At 40.6% G+C, this 13,130-nt stretch overlaps 1 protein-coding gene across 1 annotated transcript; it reads left to right on the forward strand.

Annotated features, from left to right (window-relative positions):
* The first annotated feature begins 262 nt into the window (after positions 1–262).
* LOC138892121 (uncharacterized) lies at positions 263–1,598 on the forward strand. Its single transcript, XM_070175816.1, has 3 exons — positions 263–387; positions 995–1,088; positions 1,356–1,598. The coding sequence occupies exons 1-3, from the start codon at positions 263–265 to the stop codon at positions 1,596–1,598; spliced, it is 462 nt and encodes a 153-aa protein (XP_070031917.1).
* The last annotated feature ends 11,532 nt before the right edge of the window (positions 1,599–13,130 follow it).

A 13,130-nucleotide genomic window follows, 5' to 3' on the forward strand; every position in this document is an offset into this window, starting at 1 on the left:
ATATGAGGCCTGCATCTTGGGGCTCAAGTTGTCCATTGACATGAACGTTCGGTAATTGCTGGTAATTGGAGATTCAGACCTTTTGGTACATCAGGTTCTAGGAGAATGGGCTACAATGAATACCAAAATATTGCCATATTTGTACTATGTACAAGAGTTGATGAAGATGTTCACAAAAATAGAGTTCAAACATGTTCCGAGAATCCAGAATGAGTTCGCAGATGCGTTGGCCACTCTATCTTCCATGATACAACACCCAGACATGAATTTCATCGATCCTATTCCAGTAGGGATGCACAATCAGCCAGCTTATTGTGCTCATGTTGAAGAAGAAACTGATGGGAATCCGTGGTTTCATGACATCAAAGAATACTTGGCAAAAGGAGAGTACCCGGAGCACGCAAATCATACTCAGAAATGCACACTCCAAAGATTGTCCAACCATTTCTTCCAAAGTGGAGGAATTCTGTACAGAAGGACTCCAGACCTAGGATTATTACGGTGTGTTGACGCCAAGGAAGCTTCCAAACTACTCGAAGAGATACATGCCGGAACTTGCGGACCACACATGAACGGTTTTGTTTTAGCCAAGAAGATATTAAGAGCAGGATATTTTTGGATACCTATGGAAACGGACTGTATCAGGTATGTTCAAAGGTGTCATCAGTGCCAAATACATGCAGATATGATACGAGTGCCACCCAATTAACTCAATGCAATAAGTGCACCTTAGCCTTTCTCCTCCTGGGGGGATGGATGTCATCAGTCCAATCGAACTCGCCACTTCAAATGGGCATAGGTTCATTCTAGTGGCCATAGATTATTTCACAAAATAGGTTGAAGCCGCATCTTACAAGGCTGTAACTAAAAAGGTCATTGCAGATTTTGTTAGGGATTGTATTGTCTGTCGATTCGGGGCACCGGAATCAATCATCACCGACAATGCCGCCAACCTTAACAATGATTTGATGAAATCCGTGTGTGAAACCTTCAGGATCAAGCATAAGAATTCCACAGCATACATGCCACAAATGAATAGAGCTGTGGAAGCCGCTAATAAGAACATCAAGAAGATATTAAGGAAGATGGTAGATAATCACAAACAATGGCACGAGAAGTTACCATTTGCCCTACTTGGATATCGTACCACGGTTCGCACATCAACTGGGGCAACTCCTTATTTGCTGGTCTATGGCATTGAAGCCGTCATTCCCGCTGAAGTAGAAATTCCTTATTTAAGAATCATACAAAAGGCTGAACTCAGTGATGAAGAATGGATACGAAGTCGTTATGAGCAACTGGCTCTCATTGACAAAAAAAGAATGAACGCAGTATATTACGGTCAACTTTACCAGAACAGAATGTCTAGAGCTTTTAACAAAAGGGTCAGGCCTAGACAATTCACACTGGGGCAGCTGGTGTTGAAGCAGATCTTCCTGCATCAAGATGAAGCCAAAGGGAATTTTTCACCCAATTGGAAAGGACCCTACATGGTTCATAGAGTACTAGCAGGAGGAGCGCTCATACTCACAGAGATGGACGGAGAAGTTTGGCCAAAACCTATCAACTCAGACGCAGTCAAGAGATACTTTGTTTAGATTGTTTACATTTCTTCATTTGATATAAGTGAACTATGCTTGACCTGATTCTTGTTTAAGAGGGGATACGTAGGCATCCCTGTGGGTTCGGTCACATCTCAATAAAATCTTCATTTTTGCCATGGTCAGAAACTGGGGAAGAATTTTGAGGAGGACCCTCAAAATTCTGGAGCAAGTCCAACCAACTTCGTCGTGCACAGAACAATCAAAGAATTGCTTTTAAACTGGGGCAGATTTTTTAGGAGGACCCTCAAAATTCTAGAGCAAGGAAGCCGCAATGTCTCTAAAATATGTCACAGTCATTGGTTCATCTAACTTAGTCGATATTGCATACTACTATATTTTAAATAACTACATTCATCAAATTCACGCATTTCTTTCGAAAAACTGTATTTCTATAAACAACCAGATGTTACCCAGGGTGACTCAAACAGGAGCACAAGCAAAGCAAAAGACAAAAGCGCGAACCAACCTTCCCCTACAAAACTCACAATATTTCTTTGGATGCAGGCACAGTAAGACAATAATATCTGCAGACACATCAGGTCACTACCTTCAAGATAGCAGATTATCTATCCCAAGCATCTCTAGTTAAGAAACACTCTACTATCACTCATTGTTTTCTTTGCATAAGGCTAAGCATTGCCTTTCCTTGCATGAGACTAATCATTGTCTCCTTTCTTTGCATGAGGCAAAGCATTGTCTCCCATTTTGCATAAGGCTAAGCCTTGCCTCCCTAATTGCATAAGGCTTAGCACTGCCTTTCCGTGCATGAGACTAAGCATTGTCTCCTTTCTTTGCATGAGGCTAAGCATTGTCTCCCATTTTGCATAAGGTTAAGCCCTGCCTCCCTAATTACATAAGGCTAAGCACTGCCTTTTCTTGCATGAGACTAAGCATTGTCTCCTTTATTTGCATCGAGACTAAGCATTGTCTCCCATTTGCATGAGGCTAAGCATTGTCTCCCATTTTGCATAAGGCTAATCCCTGCCTCCCTAATTACATAAGGCTAAGCATTGCCTTTCCTTGCATGATACTAAGCATTGTCTCCTTTCTTTGCATCAAGATTAAGCATTGTCTCCCATATTGCATGAGGCTAAGCCCTGCCTCCCTGACTGCACAAGGCTAAGCACTGCCTTTCCTTGCATGAGACTAAGCATTGTCTCCTTTCTTTGCATTGAGACTAAGCATTGTCTCCCATTTGCATGAGGCTAAGAATCGCCTCCTTAACTGCATAAGTCTAAGCATCGCCTCCTTAACTGCATAAGGCTAAGCATTGCCTCCTTAACTGCACAAGGCTAAGCACTGCCTTCTTTGCATGAGACTAAACATTGTCTCCTATTTTGCATGAAGCTAAGCACCGCTTCCCCTTCTTTGCATGAGACTAAGAATTATCTCCTATTTTTGCATGAGGTTAAGCCTTGCCTCCCCCTCCTGTATAATGCTAAGCACTGCCTTTTCCTCAAGATTAAATACTATCTCCACTACGCCATCTATGACCTAGCACTATCCTCTGTTCACCTAGGGCTAAGAACTGCCCTCATCTTACACAAGACTAAGCCTTGTCTTGTCTCATCTTCGCATGTGACCTAGCATCATATCGTTGCATCTCATGGGCTGAAACATTGCCATCTTTGTCCAAAGGCGTCATAGTCCGAAGGCATCATCCTCATAGCCGGAAGACACCATTCCGTGGCCTGAGGATCTTCAGTATTACACATCATTATTCAAAGGCGTCATGGTTCAGAGACACCATTTTCATGGCCCGAGGACATCATTTCATGGCCTGCAAATCCCTTATCACATGATTCATGGCCCAGGATGTCATGGTCTAAGGACATCATCCTCACCGTCCAAAGACAACTTTCATGGTCCAAAGGGAATTTGCATCATGTTTAAATTCTCGCAATAAACTATACATACTTGCGTGCATCGTGTTTTAAGTTTTTCCAGGAAGTAACCGTTCTCCTAACGGGAGAAATCTTCGCTCCAGTTTTCGTTCAATGTTCACATCCTGCAATTATTTCAAACGCAACCAACCACCATCAGTTACTCACTTTTACTTGTTTACATTTCTTCATTTGATGTAAGTGAACTATGCTTGACCTGATTCTTGTTTAAGAGAGGATACGTAGGCATCCCTGTGGGTTCGGTCACATCTCAATAAAATCTTCACTTTTGCCATGGTCAGAAACTGGGGAAGAATTTTGAGGAGGACCCTCAAAATTCTGGAGCAAGTCCAACCAACTTCGTCATGCACAGAACAGTCAAAGAATTGCTTTTAAACTGGGGCAGATTTTTTAGGAGGACCCTCAAAATTCTAGAGCAAGGAAGCCGCAATGTCTCTAAAATATGTCACAGTCATTGGTTCATCTAACTTAGTCGATATTGCATACTACTATATTTTAAATAACTACATTCATCAAATTCACGCATTTCTTTCGAAAAACTGTATTTCTATAAACAACCAGATGTTACCCAGGGTGACTCAAACTGGAGCACAAGCAAAGCAAAAGACAAAAGCGCGAACCAACCTTCCCCTACAAAACTCACAATATTTCTTTGGATGCAGGCACAGTAAGACAATAATATCTACAGACACATCAGGTCACTACCTTCAAGATAGCAGATTATCTATCCCAAGCATCTCTAGTTAAGAAACACTCTACTATCACTCATTGTTTTCTTTGCATAAGGCTAAGCATTGCCTTTCCTTGCATGAGATTAATCATTGTCTCCTTTCTTTGCATGAGGCTAAGCAGTGTCTCCCATTTTGCATAAGGCTAAGCCTTGCCTCCCTAATTGCATAAGGCTTAGCACTGCCTTTCCGTGCATGAGACTAAGCATTGTCTCCTTTCTTTGCATGAGGCTAAGCATTGTCTCCCATTTTGCATAAGGTTAAGCCCTGCCTCCCTAATTACATAAGGCTAAGCACTGCCTTTTCTTGCATGAGACTAAGCATTGTCTCCTTTATTTGCATCGAGACTAAGCATTGTCTCCCATTTGCATGAGGCTAAGCATTGTCTCCCATTTTGCATAAGGCTAATCCCTGCCTCCCTAATTACATAAGGCTAAGCATTGCCTTTCCTTGCATGATACTAAGCATTGTCTCCTTTCTTTGCATCAAGATTAAGCATTGTCTCCCATTTTGCATGAGGCTAAGCCCTGCCTCCCTGACTGCACAAGGCTAAGCACTGCCTTTCCTTGTATGAGACTAAGCATTGTCTCCTTTCTTTGCATCGAGACTAAGCATTGTCTCCCATTTGCATGAGGCTAAGAATCGCCTCATTAACTGCATAAGTCTAAGCATCGCCTCCTTAACTGCATAAGGCTAAGCATTGCCTCCTTAACTGCATAAGGCTAAGCACTGCCTTCTTTGCATGAGACTAAACATTGTCTCCTATTTTGCATGAAGCTAAGCACCGCTTCCCCTTCTTTGCATGAGACTAAGAATTATCTCCTGTTTTTGCATGAGGTTAAGCCTTGCCTCCCCCTCCTGTATAAGACTAAGCATTGCCTTTTCCTCAAGATTAAATACTATCTCCACTACGCCATCTATGACCTAGCACTATCCTCTGTTCACCTAGGGCTAAGAACTGCCCTCATCTTACACAAGACTAAGCCTTGTCTTGTCTCATCTTCGCATGTGACCTAGCATCATATCGTTGCATCTCATGGGCTGAAACATTGCCATCTTTGTCCAAAAGCGTCATAGTCCGAAGGCATCATCCTCATAGCCGGAAGACACCATTCCATGGCCTGAGGATCTTCAGTATTACACATCATTATTCAAAGGCGTCATGGTTCAGAGACACCATTTTCATGGCCCGAGGACATCATTTCATGGCCTGCAAATCCCTTATCACATGATTCATGGCCCAGGACGTCATGGTCTAAGGACATCATCCTCACCGTCCAAAGACAACTTTCATGGTCCAAAGGGAATTTGCATCATGTTTAAATTCTCGCAATAAACCATACATACTTGCGTGCATCGTGTTTTAAGTTTTTCCAGGAAGTAACCGTTCTCCTAACGGGAGAAATCTTCGCTCCAGTTTTCGTTCAACGTTCACATCCTGCAATTATTTCAAATGCAACCAACCACCATCAGTTACCCACTTTTACTTGATAACTGTTCAGATATCCGTTCTAAGATACATCCGTTCATGATTTCGTATAAACTCATTTGATATTGTCCTATCTAAAAGAGCCTCCGAAGCATACGACTATCCCTATAACAACTTCATCGGTTCAGTTTACCGTTGGATCCAGAACTACACACGGCCTGATTCCCGTAACACCAGGGACATGTAGGCAACTCAGAAACCAGAGTTCGGCCTCCATTTTTCAAATCATCCCATTCGGTCAAAATCGGTCATCGTTTCTTTACCCGACAATTCTTTTATCATTCCCGGGTAAAGAGGGATAGTTGTTGATACCCAATATTTCCCTCATATTTTCTAAAAATGCATATATACTTTCAAAATGGCATATTTGCATCATCATTTAGTTTTAAAACCTATACAAGTATTTTCTATAATTTTTCATAATTTTTAAAGCTCTAAATCAATTTCTTTCTATATTTTTATTATATAAATATCTAATAATTATCCTTTAAATTATTTTGTGATGCCATAATCATCCAAACTTATTATCTATACTAACATGTATGTTTTATAATATTTTACTTCATTTGTTTTATAATTGCATTTGTACTTTTAGGCTAATTGCATATTTTTGCAATAATAGCCTATATTCATGTATAATTATATTATTTGCGCCAAAATAGCTTTTCATATTTTTATAATGTTAAGTTAATATTTTCAATTATTTTAGTGCACAAAAAATATTTTTGTTATTTATTAATTACTTTTATAAATTATGTTTGATAATTTTTGGGTATTTAAAAAACAACCCAATTTTTAAACCAATTTCGGACCAAATGAATAGCCCAAACACTCAAATACCTAGCCCAATTACCCCGGCCCAAAGACAAATGACCCATGTCTAAAACCCGATCGGTACCCGTTAATCGATCTGCCCCGTTCAAATTTTTAATCATGGCCGTTGATCTTTCAAGATCAACGGCCCTCATTCATCCTCTCATTTTAAATCAACCTCACCCAAACCCTAACCATTATTTCGCCCGTCCGCCGCCCCCAAATCCTCTCGAACCTTCTCCTCTCTCCACAGAAACCCTAGCCGTCCCTTCAAATCTCTCCAAATCCGTCTCAACCATGGATTCTCTCCATGATTTACTTACCTTCTGTGTGTTATATCATTATTTTCTACAAAACTATGGTATCACCTAGTACTTGCCTAAACATGGCAAGTACTATCTCTCAGAATCCGGCCATTCGACTTCAATCGCTTGAATCTGGACAGTATTTAGTCCATGTACATCATGACCATGGCTATATGAGTCCGATTAGCCGAGATTTTCGGCCAATCTTTAATTTCTGTCAATTAGGATTTACCTTTTTTTTTTTCTAATCCGATTTTTATTGATTCAGCATGTTAATACTTTCTTATTTATGTTCGATTTTACAGTTTTCCTTGTGGACTGGTTCGATTTCTGTCACTATATAAACCCCTCCCCATCCCCCTTTGAAGCAGAGGTGGAATCGATATACTTTCACTAAAAGTTGGAGCTTTGTTCTGTGATTCCCTCATTCTCTTGTTCTGTACCACATTTTTGGCCGTCTGAAAGCTAATGCCACTGAGATTCTGTTATTCGAACTTTCCCTTGGTGCGAGCATTACCCGGAGTTCTTTTGAATCTTTTGGGAACTTTGACGCATTAAGATTATGGGTTCTTGTGGAATTTTTGTTCTTTGTTGTTGTCTGTTTAACTGGTAAGTTGCTTGATCTTTTGCAATTTCATTTTTATGTGTCTCTGATTTGCATGTGCTCTCGCTTCTGAAATCTATGGCTTAATGTGTTTCTGGGCTACTTTTATGTATAACTCTGTTAGCTTTACACTCTTTTTAAATCTCTCTAGCATTTAACTCCTCCTAATGCTGCTAGTTCTGAGATTTTCTATGTCTACCTTGGATAATCTGAACTTTCTTAAGCTCGTTTAGCTAGTGTATTGGTGTCTGAATGTTCATGAATATGCCTACATGCTTTGTCCTGAATCTCTGTAATGAATGCCTCACATCTGTAAAAACATGTGTTAAGGCCTACACTGTTAACTATGACTTGTTTCTCTGCTATTGTGTCACTCAGCATGCTTACTTGATCTCATACCCCTTTAATGATGGTTTTAAATTATAGAACAGTTATCTCAACTTGTTTTTCCTACTATGTTTGAATTGTTTTAAGATGAATCCCTGGCATAGCTTAGATTTTCCCTTGTTAATTAGTCTACTGGTCAATACTTGAATGCCTACGTTTGCCATTTGACATGAGTTTATTTTCATTCTGTTCTGAACCTCTGCAATACTTATCTTGCATATGTAATGTGTTCTAATCTGTGTTAAGATTTTTTCCATCAACTATGACCTTACTTCCCTGCTAATATGTCCCCCAGCATGTCTTTGGCTCACTTAATTCCTTGTTCCTTCAGTAATTACTTGACTTGTCATAATGTGTGTTCCCCTATCATGTCTAAATATTGTCTTGTTCCCTGATAAGAGTTAACATGTCTGTCTTATGACACTAGGATGTATACTTAGCATAATTTGGACCTTTTAGGTTTCAATTTGTTAGTATTATGTACTTCTGCATGATAATCTTTGTCAATCTTGCAAACTTATTTTTTCCCTAACACTTTCAATATGTGGTCGTCTATGTGTTATTTTACTAAGTGTTGAACCTGCTTCTAATTCCCTGCTGAACCTACGTTTAATTTGTGTGACATGTTTGATTAGTTGCTTTGTGTTCTCATCCTTGCTATGTCTACTTTAAGTTATAAGTGTATTCCCTCAATTCCTGTCCCTCAACCATTGTCCACTCTCCCCAATTTGTTATCTATGCTATCTCTAACCTCTTATTATTGGCCGGCTGAAGGCCAAGGATACTAAAGCTTTTCTCTATTAACCTCCCTAGTGTGAGCACTGCTCGGGGTCCATTTTGAGACCCTTGTGAACTCTGACACACTCTAGGGCCTCAGGTTCTTTGGCCATTTTCCTTACTACTCTGTTCTGTCCTTCTTTCTGCTTGTTGAATGTGCAAATTGACTTGTGTAAGTTATTGTTTCCTGGATCCTATTATAAAACCATGGTTGTTGGGTTTGGTTCGAGTTCTCTTATGGTTTTTGGGCTATGTTGAGATCTGTGTGGAGAAAGAGCTTAGTTGAAGGCTTGTCAGTGCTGGGTATCTTTTGGGCATGTCTTGAGCCTACTATTATTGCTTGTACTACTTTATAATTTATTCATTATTGGGCCTGTAATAATTCTGTAATAACAATTGGGGTGATAGTGGAATTGGGAAATGGGTATCTCCTAATACTTGCATGAAAAAGGGTAGAAAGCTTGTTTATAGGATTTGTGTGATCTATTTGCTATCCGACCTGTTATATGTGAATCTCTTTGTGTACTATTAGAAATCATGTCATTAGGGAATCACAGGCTCACATAATTAGTATGTTGTCAATGCATGAGTATTATATCTATTCTTGTGTTTACTACTATGTTTTGCTAGATATCATGCCTATAGGAAATAATTGCTAATGACTGCTCCTTACTCTGTTCAATAGATATCATGCCCATAGGGTTTTAACTAATTAATTCGCTATTGCAATCTCATCGTCCATCTAGAAAGCATGCCTATGGGAGCTAATTGTATGAGAATCAGTTCCAATCGCCAAGCTTTAAAAATCATGCCTATAGGACATCACTACTCGCTTTTCAAACGTTGTTTTATTGTTCATCCACGCGATTATTAGGAAGCATAATAATTTTGAGCACTTCTAATGAGTTTCACTGTACCTTATTGTATAAATCACCTAGAAATCATGCCTATAGATTTGTCCATTGATAATCTGTAATAGCCACTTAACAGCAATTGGCACTTACCAACTGGTAATTTAGAAATCCTAGGTCTAAAGTGGCTTGCGCATCTGAATCAGATCATCTAGAAACCGTGCCTATAGAGTTTAATAATTGCAATCCCTTCAATTCTGAAAACTACCTATATGTAAAATCTGTTTGCGTGCATTTGTCTGCCTAATTGCGGAGGCTAATGTGAGCCTTTAATTGGATTTAATTGTAGTCCTATTTGTTTTGAATTGTTGCCTAGTTTTAATATTTTTGAGCAGCCTAAGTCAAGTCTAGAACCACCCAAAAAATAGAGGTCCAAATGCCTCCTGGACCATAGGCATGGGACGAGTAGTTCACTCATAAGGCACGATTTAGAATCAACTAGTGCGCTTTAGGTAATAACTTAAAGATAGTAATCAGGTAGCAGGAGATGATAGTCTGTGCTCGCTGAATAATACGAGTAACACCCCATCTCGAGGGAGTTACGAAGTATTATTTATGTTGCACGGGGTGATCCTTTAGGCTAAAAAACTTTGGACCCCTCATTTATCTTTAAATCAAGTATTTGTATTTACACAAAGTCTTTGATAATCATACTTCCCAAACTTCTTATTTTCTTTGTCTTTGTTTATCTGACTAATTCATATAATTCAAGTTCGGTTAGGACCCGCAATTGTGGACCTCGAAGAGTGCCTCACACCTTCTCTTCGAGGTAATTTCGAACCCTTACCCGATCTTTGGTGATGCAAACTAGTCAAACCCGAATCATATGCAAATAGGTGCCCTAACGCACCTTAAACCGTTAGGTGGCGACTCTCCTATTTTAGTACCTCCTTAAAAGAGTTGTTACACGTCGAGGCCCGATTTGAAGAATCATGGGCGCATGTCTTTGATATTTGTCTCATTTTCGAACGAACTCCCTTACATCTTTGTTCATATCTGTCCAAGAATATCCTGCTTTGATTATTTTATGGACCGACGAATTGGCACCGGAATGATTCCCACAAGTACCTTCGTGAATTTCACGTAAGATGCAATCGGTGTATCCTGGTCCCAAACATATTGCCAGTGGACCATCGAACATCATCCTAAATAGCGTTCTGTCTTCGGACAAGGTGAAAGCGGCCTTCGTGCACAGAGCCCTCGACTCTTTTGGATCTGACAGAAGTTTCCCGTTCTTGAAGTATTCTATGTAATTGTTTCTCCGATCCCAGGTTAAAATTGTGGAGTTTATTTCGGCGTGTCCTTCTTTGACCACCGATCTTATAAGTTGTACGACAGTCCCCGAGTTGATTTCGTCATCTTCGACCGACGAACCTAAGTTTGCAAGAGTGTCGGCCTCGCTGTTCTGTTCTCGGGGTACATGCTGCAAAGTCCATTCCTTAAACTGATGTAGAGTCACTTGTAATTTATCCAAGTACCTCTGCATTCGATCTTCTCGGACTTCAAAAGTCCCGTTGGCTTGATTTACCACGATGAGGGAATCACATTTAGCCTCTATGACCTCGGCTCCCAAGCTTCTAGCTAGTTCGAGACCTGCAATCACGACCTCATACTCGGCCTCATTGTTAGTCAATTTTATAGTTCTAATAGATTGTCTAATTACATTACCTATGTGTGATTTTAGTACAATGCCTAATCCGGACCCCTTCGCGTTCGAGGCACCGTCCGTGAAAAGGGTCCAGACTCCCGAAGAGGTACCCGATTTTATAAGTAGCTCTCTTTCAATCTCGGGCACGAAGGTTGGCGAAAAGTCAGCCACGAAGTCTAACAAGATTTGAGACTTGATAACGATTCGGGGTCGATATTCGATATCGTACCCACCGATTTCTATGGCCCATTTGGCCAATCGACCCAAAAGCTCGGGTTTGCACAAAATGTTTCGAAGAGGATAAGTTGTTACAACATGTATTGAGTGAGATTGGAAATATGGTTTTAATTTTCTAGAGGTGCTTATTAAAGCAAGCGCTAATTTTTCTAAGTGTGGATATCTAGTTTCGGACTCGCCTAAGGTCCGACTGACATACTAAGTAGGGAATTGCGTACCTCGTTCTTCCCGAACTAGGACTCCACTTACCGCTATCTCCGAGACAGCTAAGTACAAGTAAAGTTGTTCGTCCACTTTCGGGGTATGAAGCAGAGGCGGGCTCGATAAATACCGCTTTAGTTCTTCCAAAGCGTGTTGGCATTCAGGAGTCCATGCAAAGTTGCTTTTCTTCTTAAGCAGTGAGAAAAATTGGTGGCTCCTATTTGAGGATCTCGAAATGAATCATCCCAAGGACAGCTATTCTCCCCGTTAACCTTTGCACGGACTTCACATTATCTACTACCATGATGTCCTCGATAGCTTTGATTTTATCGGTATTGATTTCGATTCCTCGATTGGATACCATGAAACTAAGAAATTTGCCCGAGCCAAGCTCGAATGCACATTTTTGGGGTTGAGCTTCATATTGTACTTCTTTCATACGTCGCAAGTTTCATGCAAATATTTTAAATGGTCCTCTGCTCGCGGGGAATTAACTAACATATCATCAATATAAACTTCCATTGATTTCCCTATTTGTTTTTCGATCATTCGATTTACTAGGCGCTGATAAGTTGCACCGGTATTTTTTAGACCGAATGGCATTACGTTATAACAATAGGTGCCGTACTTGGTGACAAACGAGGTCTTTTCTTGATCCTCCGGGCTCATTTGTATCTGGTTGTACCCAGAGTAGGCATCGAGAAAATTGAGAATCTCGTGGTCGGTCGTGGCGTCGATCACAAGATCGATGCTAGGTAAAGGAAAGGAATCCTTAGGGCATGCTTTGTTCAAGTCTTTATAATCTATACGCATTCTGAGTGTATTTCCTTTATTAGGGACCACCACCACATTTGCTAGCCATTCAGGGTATTTAACTTCTCGAATGGATCCTATTTTAAGAAGTTTGGTTACCTCGTTCTTGATGAAGGCATGTTTGACCTCGGAATGGGGCCTTCTTTTTTGCTTTATCGGACGGAAGTTTAGATCCAAGCTCAGTCTATGAGTGGCTATCTCCGGTGGGATCCCTGTTATGTCGAGATGGAACCAAGCGAAACAGTTCATGTTAGCTATAATAAATTGAATAAGCTTTTTCCTGAGCTCGGGGTCTAACCCCGTGCCCAGGTATACCTTTCGCTCGGGCAGATGTTCGACTAGCATGATTTGCTCCAGTTCTTCGACCGTTGACTGGGAAGCATCGGTATCGTCGGGGACCACAAAGGATCTAGGGATCCCATAGTCATCGTCTTCGTTAGTCTCCTGATTTCCTAGTTGGGTCGAAGCTGACGTTTGTGATTGCTATTTGGTATCTTGTTCACCCTTCGAATCTGATCCCTTGGTCGATGATAGTGTAGATATCGGAATTACCTCATCGATGACAAATATTTCTCTTGCGGCTGGTTGCTCTCCGTAAATCGTTTTGACTCCCTCCGATGTTGGGAATTTCAGAACCTAGTGGGGGGTCGAGGGTACATCTCTCATATTGTGGATCCACGGCCTTCCAAAAAGAGCGTTATACCTTATG

Source organism: Nicotiana tomentosiformis, chromosome 5, assembly GCF_000390325.3.
Source record: "Nicotiana tomentosiformis chromosome 5, ASM39032v3, whole genome shotgun sequence".
NCBI classification, from domain to species: Eukaryota; Viridiplantae; Streptophyta; class Magnoliopsida; order Solanales; family Solanaceae; genus Nicotiana; species Nicotiana tomentosiformis.

Bases quoted from the DNA above. Each gene is read 5' to 3' on its own strand.
- LOC138892121 (XM_070175816.1), top strand. From the start codon at position 263: ATGAATTTCATCGATCCTATTCCAGTAGGGATGCACAATCAGCCAGCT. The intron at 388-994 runs GTACCCGGAGCA...TGAAACCTTCAG, and splicing joins GAATACTTGGCAAAAGGAGA to GATCAAGCATAAGAATTCCA. The intron at 1,089-1,355 runs GTAGATAATCAC...CAACTTTACCAG, and splicing joins AGAAGATATTAAGGAAGATG to AACAGAATGTCTAGAGCTTT.